General features: G+C 39.5%; 1 protein-coding gene across 8 annotated transcripts in view; it reads left to right on the forward strand.

Annotated features, from left to right (window-relative positions):
- The first annotated feature begins 1,973 nt into the window (after positions 1-1,973).
- The window catches only part of radil (Ras association and DIL domains), a 32,241-nt gene continuing 20,083 nt past the window's right edge, over positions 1,974-14,131 (forward strand). For 6 of the 8 annotated variants that reach the window (XR_004631895.1, XR_004631896.1, XR_004631897.1 and 3 more), the window contains exons 1-9: positions 1,974-2,336; positions 5,644-5,749; positions 5,853-5,871; positions 5,977-6,094; positions 7,065-7,569; positions 11,152-11,267; positions 11,389-11,568; positions 11,963-12,689; positions 13,299-13,429. Coding sequence is in view for 4 of the 8 variants with exons in the window: in XM_034688288.1 (XP_034544179.1) it covers positions 5,861-5,871; positions 5,977-6,094; positions 7,065-7,569; positions 11,152-11,267; positions 11,389-11,568; positions 11,963-12,689; positions 13,299-13,429 (1,788 nt within the window). In the remaining 4 variants the exon portion in view is untranslated. The remainder of the gene's footprint in view (positions 2,337-5,643; positions 5,750-5,852; positions 5,872-5,976; positions 6,095-7,064; positions 7,570-11,151; positions 11,268-11,388; positions 11,569-11,962; positions 12,690-13,298; positions 13,430-14,131) is intronic. The other 2 variants (XR_004631898.1, XM_034688290.1) reach the window with 1 other exon arrangement.

The following is a 14,131-nucleotide window of genomic DNA, read 5'->3' on the forward strand; positions in this document are numbered from 1 at the left end:
AATAGTCTCAAAGTACTCCACTTACCGATGAGTACTGCTGGGTATTATGACCTTTTCTCCAAACCCAGCAGAAAAAAAGTAATGTTTTTTACACCATTCCTACCAACAGCAGCTTTAAGTTAAGGAGATACATTTGAAAGCTCTGTATTCTATTTTTAAGCTCAATTTAGAGGGTGATCTGCTACATTGAGAGCATCAAAGTATTTTCATGTTCTACATTAATGGGATTCTTTTTTTTTACTACATTTTATACGCTTTTTATGTTATAAAATATAAGTTATTTTTTAAACATAAATTAAAATAAACTAAATAATTTTATCAACCCTTGAATATTGAAGAAATATAGTATCTTTAAATAATAACTAACTGTGATGAATGAAGAAGTTATAATCAAACTATTACATAATACCATCTTCAATAAACCTTTAATGAAATATGAAGAGTTCATTTGCAAAAACAGATATTTCCGTATTTAAAATTTTTCAAAAAACAATTTTTTTTTTTAATATAGAATTTTAATGAAGTTACATTTTTAAGATACCTCAAATTAATAATGAAATTGTGTCTTAGTCAAAGCCACCCAACTTCAATTGATTGATAATACCTAAAGCTGGTATCCTAATAGAAAAAAAATGTTGAAACATTTTTTTTATGGTTTGTTAGTGAGTTATCTGTCTTTGCAAATGAACTCTTCAGATTTATGTGTACGACATCAACATTAAGACTCTTTCTAATGTAATATTGAACTCCATGTGATACACGCAACACAGCATAATGTCTGGCTGCATCCAGGTCATGCACCATATCTACATAATCTGGTGTGTTACTTGCCCACACTGGAAAAATGCCCCTCCAAAAACAAGAAAAAAAACTTTTACCTTGAAATAAGCAAAACAATCTGCCAGTAGAACAGGTGAAAATACGCTTGGTAAGATTTCTATAAAAATAAGGCGGAATATTTAGAAAACTCTGATCTTAAAATTATCAGGGAAAACTTATTTTAAGCAATACTTTAGCAGTATTGTAATGCTTAGTGTCTCTGAATAAGCCAGGAATGTTAACAATTAGTATTTGTTCACTCGAAAAAAAGATTTTTGCACTAATACATTTCATGTCAAATTCTTCATTTGAGATATATTCACCTTAATTTGAGTTGTTTTATAGCGGCACTTCTCTAAGTTTAATAATAATAATAATAATAATAATAAACTTTATTTATATAGCACTTTTTTAAACAGAGTTACAAAGTGTTTCACAGAAAGTAAACAATAATAATAACAAATATAATCCCAACCCTTTTTTCATACACATATACACATATACATATACATATGTACACACATGCACATACATATACATACATACATATATACATACACACATACATAGACATGCACATGTATACACATGTACATACATACAGACAGACATATTGACATACAGACATACATACATACATACAGTACATACAGTACATACAGTACATACAGTACATACGTATAAACAAAGGAGCTCCAGAGTATGAGAACACATAAAAAGATGTCCAGGGCATAATAACATGTTACAAAGTTATTAAGGCCTTTTAAAAAAAAAAAAAAAAAGTTTTAAGAAGTGATTTAAAATTAAGAACAGAGGTAGCACGCCCTATTTCAGCTGGTAGGTCGTAAGTTTAAGTTTAAGACCATCTTGTACTTGAAATAAGATTACAAAGTTTAATTTGAGCATTTTGAGATAATGTCTTCTCATAGTTTGCTGAATATACTAATATTCAATCATGTTGTTTTTTAGGATAAGCCAGCTATGCTCAAAAGTAGGTGTTTCATTCAGCAGGAACCAATAATATTTTACAGTTTTATTAAATAAAAAAAAGAAAATCACCACCTTGCCATTAGCTCTAGGTTGGGCTGTTAACGCTGGTGTCCACCAGTCGGCAGCATCTACGCACACTCAGAGCCAGAGCAGGTGCGCCGAGGTGAGGCAGCGCAGAGGACTCGGGTGTTTCCGTCGCGGCTCGGCTTCTGGCAGTGAACCGCTGTGGATGTGGGAATGCGGTTGCCCGAGGCAGCAGCGGGCATTGCTGGACACTCGGCGGAGATGTGCGCACAGAAACAGGAGCCCTCAGCGGTTGGCTGTCGTCCAAGTTAAGGGGCTGTTTTTGGGGGATGTGGGTGGGGAGCCCTGGATGGCTGGGTGTCGCTCGGAACAGATCGAGCTGCTGGGTTGTTTTTCCCCCTCACATTTTTCTTGGGATTTTCTATCTTGCAAAGGGAGAGAGGGAATGAGACAGAAAGCAAGGATTCCCCAGCAGCACTATGGAGCCACGCATTGCAGGCAGCGTGAGTACAACAGACACCCAGGAGAGCCCTCAGGGGACTGGGCTTGTCACTGCTGGAATCACACCTCAACTTTCCAGGGACCTATATTTTTTTACATCACATGTGTTATCACCTTTATAATTAAAACCAGCTAATTTATTTAATTAATTTATTCAATTTATTTATTTTATTGTTGTTGAGTGTTGTTTAAACAGTGTTCACGCTAATTGCTTTCATCAGTGTGTCACGAGCTCGACTCCAATCATTAGGCGCACCTGAGGCCGGTGTGTTAGTGCCGAGCCTCGAGACTCATCATCGGATTAATTTCTGAGGATTTTCTCCTGCCTTTTGTTGCTCCGGCGGTTGCTACTGACGACCAGTGAGCCCAAAGCCGTAAACAGACGGACTGGCACCGAATGAAGCCACAGCAGCAGTCACAAGTTCTGTCCCACATTATGTAGATACTGTAGCTGTGAAGTGTTTTCAGGTGCAGTCGTTTCTCCTGACCTTCTTCTAGTCTAACACAAGGACAGACAGCAGTGATAGAGGTGCTGGAGAAGTTGCAGTCTGTGTGACATGAATTGTGACACTACCTCCTGGGTCACAAAACACAACCCAGTAATGCAAAATGTAGGCCTCTGTTCTGTTTCTCAGTTTCTTGCTGTCTGTGTGTGTATATGTGCGGTTTGATGGCCCCAGGATTGAGTTAACTGCGGCCAAGTAGCCAGATTACTGTGGATTAGCAGGCATTTAAAATAGTCACGTTATCCAACCAGTGGCTGCAGAGTCAGCTACAACAACACCTTTTAGGCTGCCTGCCAATTATTTATAGCTGAACAAAAAATAATATACACTGTATAAATGGACAACTGCACAAGCTGCATTCTGCACGAAGTGCTGCTTTCATCTGCTGTCTAATGTGCTGCCTCAAATGTTTAGCTGATGGTTTCCGGTGTTTCCTGCATGAAAGCTCCTCACCAGTCAAGTAATTCATCCAATACCAGTAGTGAAGCGTGACTCACCTTCTGCAGGGACATGAGCAAGTAACACACCTGATTATGTAGATATGGTGCATGACCTGGATGCAGCCAGACATTGGGATGTGTTGCGTGTATCACTTGGAGTTCAATATTACATTAGAAAGAGTGTTAATGCTCTTGCAAGAGATACAAAACCTTGAAATATTAGACAGGAGAGAGGTTTATTAGACCGGTAATCAGTTAATAGACTGACACAAAGGTGACAGGCAATTAATTGTTCAAGTCATTTATGAACCAAAATTGCAAAAACTGTGTTGGTTCTAGCTTCTTCTTTTTTTTTTTGCATTTTCTTTTTGTTGTAATTCTCTTTTTATTGAGATATCTTATCATTATAACACTCTTCAATACATCTTAAAAACGTGAAATTGTCTTTCTTTTTTAAAACAAAATATGTATTAAGCAAAAGAAATAACAAAAAAACAACTTTCAAATCAATTGATAAGATGGAGTGACTGATAATAGGATGTCGTTAAAACATCTAGTGAGAATTTACCTTTATGAAAATATATATCCAAATATCTAAATTCTAAAATCACTTTTCTTTTTCAGTAATATAAATCAACTGTCCCTTCTTTAAAATTGCAATTTAAGGAACATCCATTTAAGCCAAGAGAAAGGACCAGATGCAAAAATATATATATAAGTAAAGTAAATAAAATAAAGAAATGAAAAAGAAATAAACAATTATAACAAAATAATAATTGAGATAATAATGACAGCGATAATAACATTTGGTTCTAGCTTTTTTAAGTGTGTTAATGTCTTCTTATCCAAGTTTACTGAAAAGTACACGTTTCATTAATGTAAATAAATCACTACTCCCAATTTGTTTCAATCCTGTTAAGCATGAGATTTGGGTAAATTATGAGGTTAAAGTTAAGGACCATTCTGTCTATCATTTTGGAGCATACAAATATATATTAAATCAAATTGGACAGATTTTTTTAAAACAGAAAACGGAAATTTGGCTAAATATTTTGGTACAGACAATAAGCACAATTCAGTAGCCTTTGACTCTGTTTCTAGTGATTTATAATTCAATGCAATGGGAAATATACAGTTGTGCTCACAACTGATGGTCTCTAACACATTAAGAAGGCAATTCATTCTACAAATGAACTCTTGACAAGGCTCATGTTAATTAGAAACCATTCCAGGAGACCACTTCATGAAGCAGACTGAGAGAATACCAAGAGTGTGCAAAGCTGTCATGAAGGAAAAAGGGGGCTACTTTAAAGAATCTAAAATATAAAACATATTCTAGTTTGTTTAACCCTTTTTTTTGTTCAACAAATAATTCCATATATATTCTTTCATAGTTTTGATGTATTTGGTATTAATCTACAGTGTTTCAAATAATTAAAATAAATAGAAACCCTTGAATGAGAAGGTGTCGCCAAACTTTTGACTGGTAGTGTATAATGTGAAAAATATGCTCCGTAAGAATATCTCTGTTATGTAAAAACATAGGAATTCAGACCGGATAAATGCTGTGTCTTTATGTACATATCAGGCATTTGCAGTATAAGAAAAATATAGCATTAGGATGTCCAGTATTGCAGTAACAATATCAAGTGTATTGTTTGACCTAATATTAAAGAGTGCACATTAACTTTAAGTCTTCTCCTATTGCTGTCCCTCTGCAACATGATCCTCCTGACTCCAAAACACTTGTATTGCAATAATGATGATGACTGCCATATTAGTAGTGCAACCCTAATATGGAGGCTGTGTTACCTCCATGGACATCACAATCACAGTGTAGACGAGCAGCGAGGCCTACACTGCTTCACTGTACAGTTCACTATAATTTACAGAAGGAACGTCTTGCAGTGTGTAGAAGACATGAGGCAATATCTTAAGTAATCAACCTATCAGGACAGTGTTTACTCATATAAGAAATTAACTGTAAAGTAGGATCATTTCTTATTTGCTTCGGTAAAATTATTATTGCAACCAACTGGCAATTGGAGAGTAGGCAGAGTAGCTGTAATGCTGAGCTTAGATTTCAAAAAGTGTATCCGTCTGAAATGTCTGGTAATAGAGATGTTCCAATACTCCTTTTTCTTTCCTGATACTTGCTCTGACACCAAGAGACCCTTTAAATACAAGAGCAATTTAAAAAAACATTCTTTAAACACCTGTACTTGACTAAGTAGTAAGCAGTATCATGTGAAACCCTGAAAAGATCTGGATTAAAAGTGCCCCTCAGGTTACACAGAAACTAAAGAATCCTTGCTGAGTTCTACATCAGACTTTAACATCATTTTTTTTCTTGCTTTTTTCAGTGTAGAAGGTGACGGTGACATAAAATGAAAGCATCTGACCCTCAGCTGTAAACTCTGACCTGCTGCTGCTGCTGCTGCTCATTTGAGTGACGATATCTACCAACAGGTACTTGACTGATGCAAATAAACAGTTTTGGTGGTTTTCATTGTCTGTTTTTTGGTTGTATACATACATCATACATTTAGTAGAGATTTTCTTTACCTTTCAGATCTGCAAATGTTTCCAAAGTAAGTCTAAGATGCATCTGTGTGTTCATCATCATGCATGGACTCTTTTTTTCCATGTCAGTGTGTATTCTAATGAAGAACATGTATGAATTCTTCATTCACCAGTTGTGGAGTTTGTGAAGTCAACAACAGCAGCATCATGTTCTACGGCTCTTCCTCTGGGGCTAGTATGTCCCTCCCCTCCAAGAGCCGCCTAAAACGCCAGAGCAGGACCTTCACACAGGTACACACACACACACACACACACACAGATATTTTTGTCTGAACAGTTGATGCAAAGAGATGTAAACACAGACACTCAGGAATTTTTATTTTTTATTTTCTTTATTTAAAAAAAAGAAATACCTGGTTTTGAATACTCGCTAAATTTGTTGTGTGGTAAAATATGTACTTGTTTAATTTCAGGCTCACACTAAATGTGAAAGTTAAGATGAAGTGTCCCGTGTAGCTTCAAATTTTCTAAGGCACCCCTTTTTTTTTAAATTAATAGCTGCAGTAGCTATTAATAACTAGCAACTTTTTTACAAACATTGAAGAGGATGAATAACAATAATTTGTATGAGCCTGTGACGTGTTAGCCACAGCCTCCATAAGATTCATTTTTGTGGTTTGGAGTCAAATATCATCAACTATTGGGCGGGTTACTTTGAGATGTGGTGCTCACAGTGATATTTAAATGAAGAACTGTCAAGTCAGTTTTTATATTTAAACAATGCGTTGGTTAAACTTTCATCAACCTCATCTGTACATGAAATGTAGGCTTATAATCAGCATAAGCTAGCATGACGAAACGTCAACTTACTAAGGAAATATGGTCTTACTCTCTCAAAGCATCAACATATTAACATTTTCACACATTTTTCACATGAAGCTATAAGCTCCTTTGTGGCTAAATGCGGCCTCTAATGCTGTGCTACATTGCTGCATATTCTTAGTCCTGTTTAAATAGGACTTAGTATTGCTTTGAGCAACACAAACAAAGGTCTGTTCACCCACGAGGTGGTGGCAGAAGTCTTAAATACTTCTGCAAACAACAACATAAAAAAATCTGTAAGGCATGGTGCTTCAAAGGCAGATATATGGAGATTTTGTTAAATTCTCTCTTAAATATTAAATGCAAGAAACCTTCTCTCCTTAAAGTCTGTGATAAAGTGGCCCTACAATGAGTTCAGTGTTGTTTGTCTGTCCATCAGGTCCTCTACCGCACTCTGAGTTACAGAGACCGGGTCCCTGTAGAAACTGGAACAAACACTCGTGGGGACCGGCGGTCAACGACTGAACCCCCAGAGCGGCCAGCAGATGATCCAGCTGAGCTCTCCACACAGAGCTCGGCCCCCGGAGTGCTGAAGATTTTTGGAGATGAAATTTGTGCCGGTGCCAACTACAAGAGCGTCCTGGCCACGCCGCGCTCCAGTGCTCAGGAACTGGTCAAAGAGGCTCTCGAGCGATACTCGCTCAACAAGAATGCTGCCCACTCTTACGTCCTGTGTGACGTGATTGGACGTTTTGAGGGGCTAGATGGGATCGGAGGAGTGGGATGGCGAACTGAGTGTTTGCGTGCGCTGGGGGACAATGAAAAGCCGCTGTTGCTCCAAGAGCTGTGGAAACCTCGAGAAGGACACGCTCGCAGATTTGAGCTGCGAAGGAGAGCAGAGGTGGAGGAACTCAACGCCAAGGAAAAGGATACCATCACTGCTGGTGAGGAAGACACACACACACATGCACATACACACGCACACACACAAATAGATAGACAACTACATGCATACACAGCAGCTGGTCTAATTCCCTTCCTTTCTTGACATGTCAAACTCAGCAGAAAAGCACAGCTCGTTACCTCCTCTGCAGTGTGTCTGTGAGACTGTGTGTGTGTGTGTGTGTGTGTGTCTGTGTCTGTGTCTGTGTCTGTGTCTGTGTCAGTGTGTGTGTGTGTGTGTGTGTGTGTGTGTGTGTGTGTGTGTGTGTGTGTGTGTGTGTGTGTGTGTGTGTGTGTGTGTGTGTGTGTGTGTGTGTGTGTGTGTGTGTGCACATGCAGAGCAAGAGCTTCAGTCACAGTTATTATCCTGCAGAGAAGGCATTGTTCCTGGATGATTACCCGTGTATTTAAATGTGGAAGTGCTATCCTGTGAAGACTGGGTTTTATTCGAGTTTTAGAATAGATACACACTCTTGCATGTGCAATTGAGCACGTAAAGAAGCACAAATACACACACACACACACACACACACACACACACACACACACACACACACACACACACACAGTGGAAATGCATGGATTGCTGGTCAATTGATTGAGTGAAAGCTGAATCCTTTGTGTAGACGAGTGGACACCTACTGGTTTTATGAATGACACATTTCTACTACAGTGAGGAGATATCATTTTCCTACCATCGTACCTGTGTGGGCACGACTGAACTGTGCACTCTTAGGGTATATCAAAGTTTCACTTTATCTCTCAGATTTCAAATGATAGTTTTTAAACATACACTGTGACTAAATATCTGCACTGCAGTTATAAGAATCTTTGTTCTCTGTGTGAGGACGTGTGTGTTGTTTTGGACCACTGTTTTACTGATGTTTTACTGATTGATGAAAAGTCACACTCACTAACCCCATCCATCGCTGTGAGGAGGACCTTAATAATAAACACCCAGTTAGTGCACAACAATAGTGTTCAGAGAGACAGAGCAACTATTTTCAGCCTCAGAGCCTCTCCAACATTTCTCATGAAAGCATGCCGCGGTTGACTGGTTGCTATGTCAACCTCTGTGGTAGCTAGAGTCAGTCAACACTGTTTTTATTATTGAGGCACAAAACAGAAGATTTACATGCTTTGAACTTTGCACAACACAATGTTAACCAACTTGAATAACTGATAATATAATGTTAGTGAGCATGATAGGGATTTTAACTGCTTTTTGGTTTTTCTGAAACAACAGCACTGCAAAAAAAGGTAGCTTAAATATAGGGTAAAACAACTTTATTCAAGGTGAATATTTCTTAAAACTAGGGAAATGATCTGTCCATGCAGCAAGTTAATTTAACTTGATAAGAAATCTTAAAATGAGATGGTTAAAAATAGAAATAAGCATGCTCTGAAAAGTATTAAAAGGGTTGAAATAAGTAGAATATGCTGATTTTTAGCTCAAACTACTTGAAAACAAACTTCTTACAGCACAGTTATAAGTGAAATTTACTGAATATAAGCAAGAAAATCTCATTTATTTATTTTGTATACTTAATTTGAGCAAATCTATATCATCATCTAACATGTCTCAATCTAAGAATTAGAATCTTGGCAAGTGCCGATTTATATGCAGTGTGGTCCTTCCTTTTTGGGGAGTATATTCCCTTTGAGGCCCTTTTCCACTATCTTGTGGGTCTTTTCAAAGGCTGCTGTAGTTTCTATCAAACATAACTTAAAACTAATACACAATACAGATAATTGGCACTGCTTTAAAGCTACATGTTAATAGCCAGCAGTTTGAAGCTCTGTAGAAGTATCCTGTAGAAGTCTATGAGTAAATGCTCCTACTTCTCACCTGATTTATTGCCTCTGTAAACATTCCCCAATGGGGTTTAAGGTCTCAATGGCTTTTTGGTACAGCGTGATGTTCATTTTGTAAATGATCTCATTTAGAGTAAAATTGCCAGAAAGCGAAGAGGGCTTACCTCAACTAACTCAAGGGCATTGCAGCCTTTTCATTTATATGCCAGCACATTGACAATCTGTGAATCAAGACAGAGGTGGAGCAAATGTTTCCCCACCTTCCTCTTCCAAATATCATCTGGCAAAAATCCAAAACCAAAACTCCCAGATAGGGACTGAATATGTCAAACTCAAGGCTGTGCTCATTTTAAGGACAAGCAACATGTCTAGTGTGCCCCTCTGATGCTTTTATGTGGACTTATTTATAGGATTGATAAATGGTTGATTTTGTTTTATTGTATTTGTTTTTAATAAGAAACATATAGATTCCTTATTGCACTAAGAGACGTTCCAGTTATACTTCCACTGCTGCTCCGACCTCTTTTTCACAGCTTCTGAAAACACAAACAAAAATATAATCACAGTGAAGAATGCCCTCAGGGTTTAAACTGATTTATTAACTAATGCATATTAATACACATATTTTCATTTCCACACTAACCTTTTCTCTTTTGTGTTGTAGTGTTTAGAAAACTCACACACCCTGGAGCCCCTTCCTGTTTCTCTTTATTCTCTGTCTTTTACCTCCGCTCTTTTCTTCCTCCCCTGCGTATGTGTGAGCGTGCATGCACATGTGTAAGATGTGAGTTTTATTACACACACTTTTTGAGATGGCATTTTAAAGGTATGTGAGGATTTTCTTCACTGGCATGAATGCATCACGGCTAAATTAAATGTTCTTTTAACCTTCAACGATCCTGTCTATATTTCTTCTTCTGCTGGTTTCAATCTTAAATACCAAATAAGTTTGGTATGAACCTCATACCTTTAACTGTGTATCTCCTTTTACTAACTGCTGATGTAACTCACTAAAAGCACCAAAGACTCTTTTAACTCCATAGTGCATGTATGGTGGGCGGCTGTAACGTGTATACGGGGTTTTTCTGTGCTTGGTGTTTTGGTGAGGGGTTGTTTTCTCCCCTTCATAACCCCTCCCACCCTGCTGTAGGGCCCAAAACCTCCCAATTCCTGGCGGCTCTAATGGGTCGGTCCGGGCTGGGCAAACACAGGAGCTCCCCTCTGCGCTGTGGTCGAGCGGTACAGTCCAGCTCTAAAGGTGGGGACTGGCTTCAGGTAGGGTGGCTTGTCAAGTCATTCCATGGAGACCACCTCTACCTGCGTTGTCACCAGCGCCACTCCCATTTGCTAGTGATTCAACCCGTGTGAGTGTGTGTTTGTAAAAATCTGTGTGAGCCATCGCATGAGGAGCTGCTCGGTCATCAGGTTCTCTGTTGTCGGCCACATTGTGCTGCTCCATCCAGCAACATCTACCTCATCTGACTGGTTCTGTTTCCACTCAGCTCACACATGACTGTCCCGCACTTTGTGTCACTGCAGCCTGAGAAGTGTGTCCACTCACAAGTCAAACATACATGTCAACAATGTGCATGTAACACTGAAGTACACTGTCCTCTTATTTTGCACTCATTCTCTTTTCTCATGTGTCCTCAACTTCTCTCTCTCCCTTCCTCTGCCTTTTCCTATTTTATATTCTCCTCCTGTTCTCCCTCTTGCCCTTCTCTCCCCCTCCTTGCTTTTCTTCGTGTTCCTACTCTTCCTCCCTGTAGACATTAATGCTCAGGCTCGTAAGCTCCAGAGGAACAGGGCGAAAGGGACACTGACCCTGCCCCGGTCCAGCAACTCATCCTTCTGCCGCAGCCTCAGCGAGACCAGCCTCAACCAGGTGGGACCTTGCACTGAAGCCTTTCAGGATAATGGCTTATTATTATTCATGGACCTGATATCATCTTGTCTTAAATCCTCAATTCTTGTGTGTCTGTGCATGTGTGTGTGTCGCTCTGCAGCTGGGAATAGGGGACGAACCAAAGCGCTATTACTCCACTCTGCCAGGACCCTTAAGGGCACGAGAACGTGAGGCAGCCTCAGGCTGCAGGAGGAAAGAGGAGAGCAGTCAGGGAGGAGGGGTGAGGCACTCGCTGTACCAGTCTCCACACCTCCTGCTGCTACAGGGATACAATCGACAGGTAATGATAACAAACTGCTCAGGTGTTTCCATTTCCCAACACATGGAGGATGTTTTTTCAACTTCAGCTTTCATCATGTTTTTAAGAGATTAAGGCATAATGCAGAAACAACAAGGACTTTATAAAACAGATGTTTTATGTTTTATTGCTCAGAGCTAATCTAGGACATGGGTACAACAGTTACTTTGGTTTAAGATGGCTCTGAGAAAAATGATGCAGCCTGGGTACCAACATTTACTTTACTTTCCTAGTTTTTGTTTCCACTTGAGAGAGAGTTTACGTAAAGTTAGCAACATATTTTTGTTATTCTTTCACCACTCCAGGAATATATTTGTTGTCATGGTGGCTTTTGGTTAAACTGATTTTGTGATATTTATTGTTGTGTGTGCTGCAGGACTGTTTGGTGTACCTGCTGAACAGAGAGCAGCACACAGTTGGTCAGGAGACCCCGTCAGCTCGCCCCAACATCTGCCTTTTTTCTCCCGACATCCTGCCCCTCCACTGCCGCCTGCGCCGAGTCCCCGCACCCCGCCGTCATGCCAACAACAACAAAGGAGAAGAGGAGAGCCAGCGGTTTTGTGTCGCCGTTGAGCCAGTTCTCCATGCCACGGTTCTAGTGAACTTCTCCCGCTGCGAGCGCTCCACCACGCTGCGACACGGTGACCTCCTATCCTTCGGAGCGCATTACATCTTTCTGTATAAGGACCCAACGGGCGCTAAGCCTCTTCCTGCTCAGACCCTGGCACGCCTCCGCTCCCTGGGGCAGCTGTACGACATTGGGGCGGAGGAGGGAGAGAGCGGGGCTCAGACTTGTAAGATGTGTGGTTCTGTGCTGAAAGACAGAGCAGCCCAGGTGTCGAGTGTTCCAGCAGTAAGACGCAGCTTCAAACCTCACCTGGTGAAACCTCGCAGCGGGGGGACGGCAGCAGCAGGGCCCCTGAGTTTGTCGGGAGGGGAGGGTGGAGGTGGAGGAGGAGGAGGAGGAGGAGGAGGAGGAGGAGGAGGAGGAGGAGGAGGAGGAGGAGGAAGAGGAGGTCAGAAAAGAAGGCTACAGCTTGACTTTGATCAAACCCATGAAGACCAGTTGTTGAACCGGATTGTGTCTCTCATCGAACCAGGAGGTATGTGCTCTGATTGACAGTTCACCAGAGGATGTCATTTGTATAATAAATCATTGTTTATATTTCAGCGGATCTATTGTCATCCAATAATATGTCAACAAAACAATGAAGAGCAGTGAATATTAAATACAAAGCAACAAGAGGAGGGTTAGAATATCATTGTCAGTAAACACAGACTAACACATTGGTACATTTCATTGCCCAGGGATTTGGGAGTGTCTGATTAGTGGTTTGTTTTGATTGAAAAAGGAAATAAGGAAAAAATGATTCAGGAATATTTAACAATGCAACTCTTAAGAGAAACAGGACTCTTTGCTTAGGATTTTTCCCATTGTTTTTATTTCTTGTCAAAAGATAAACACAGTGTTAAAAAACAACATCTCTCTCAGGAACCAGTGTCCCTGGTCTTCTGCTTCATCCACATTCCTCCCTGTTAAGCGTTTTATGCTCCTCAGTCAAACGTAGTTCACGTCACATTTGTTCTTGAAAGTGTTTTTTTTTTAATTCTATGACCTGCATGAAACAATAAATATCTCTTTAGGTAAATGAGATGCTTATATCATGCATATTGTGATCTGAACTTTATGTGAACTTCAAACTCTCTTGTAGGGGACGACCATAAGCTGACGCCTGCCTACCTGCTGTGTCTGTGTATTCAACACTCTGCCTCGGCCTTCCCACCTGGGAATTTTGGAAAGCTGCTGCTCAAGATTGTTCGACGAATCCAGACCATTGCATGGGTCAGTCTCTGCCTGTCTGTTCATGCCTGTATGTCTCTGTCTGTCCTTCCATCCATCCTTCCATTCGTCTGTCTGTCTGTCTGACTGTGTGTCTAGTTCTGTCTGTCCTGAGGTACTTTGTCGTCTACTTAAGTTGACCTCCTGTGGAGAGAAACTGTTCAGCCGTGTCAGGTCAGGTGAATAGTTAAACAGGGCTGCATATCACATGTTTTGTGCTCTATAACACATGAGAACTGGTGAGAAGGTATTCTTTCTGAATAATAAATAACTTCTCTCCATCACAGCTTCTTACACTGTGGAACAACTTTCAAGATTAAGGTTCTAAACATCTGAAACAACTTGACAAAATATTAAGTTAAAACAATTGTACTAATTAGTTGTCTTGAAAAATGAAGTATTATTGAAAAATACTGATTATGAGCTCACTCCTGAGTCTTTAATATTAGAATCTATATTATTTTTGAAGCAACAACATTAAAAAAAATGTTGAAAAATTCCAGCAGGGTATTAGGGCAACCTTTTAGAAAAAAAGGGGATGTTTTATTTTTTATTTTTTATTTTTTTTATTATTTTATTGCATGGAAAACAATTTCAACTTTCCAGAAAACTGCATTTTGTTCCCCATATTGTTACATACACTAAATTAAAAATGACAATAAAATAACCTAAACTCAAAACGACTCAAAAAATAAAATAAAATAA

Source organism: Notolabrus celidotus, chromosome 7 (genome assembly GCF_009762535.1).
Source record: "Notolabrus celidotus isolate fNotCel1 chromosome 7, fNotCel1.pri, whole genome shotgun sequence".
Taxonomy (NCBI): Eukaryota; Metazoa; Chordata; class Actinopteri; order Labriformes; family Labridae; genus Notolabrus; species Notolabrus celidotus.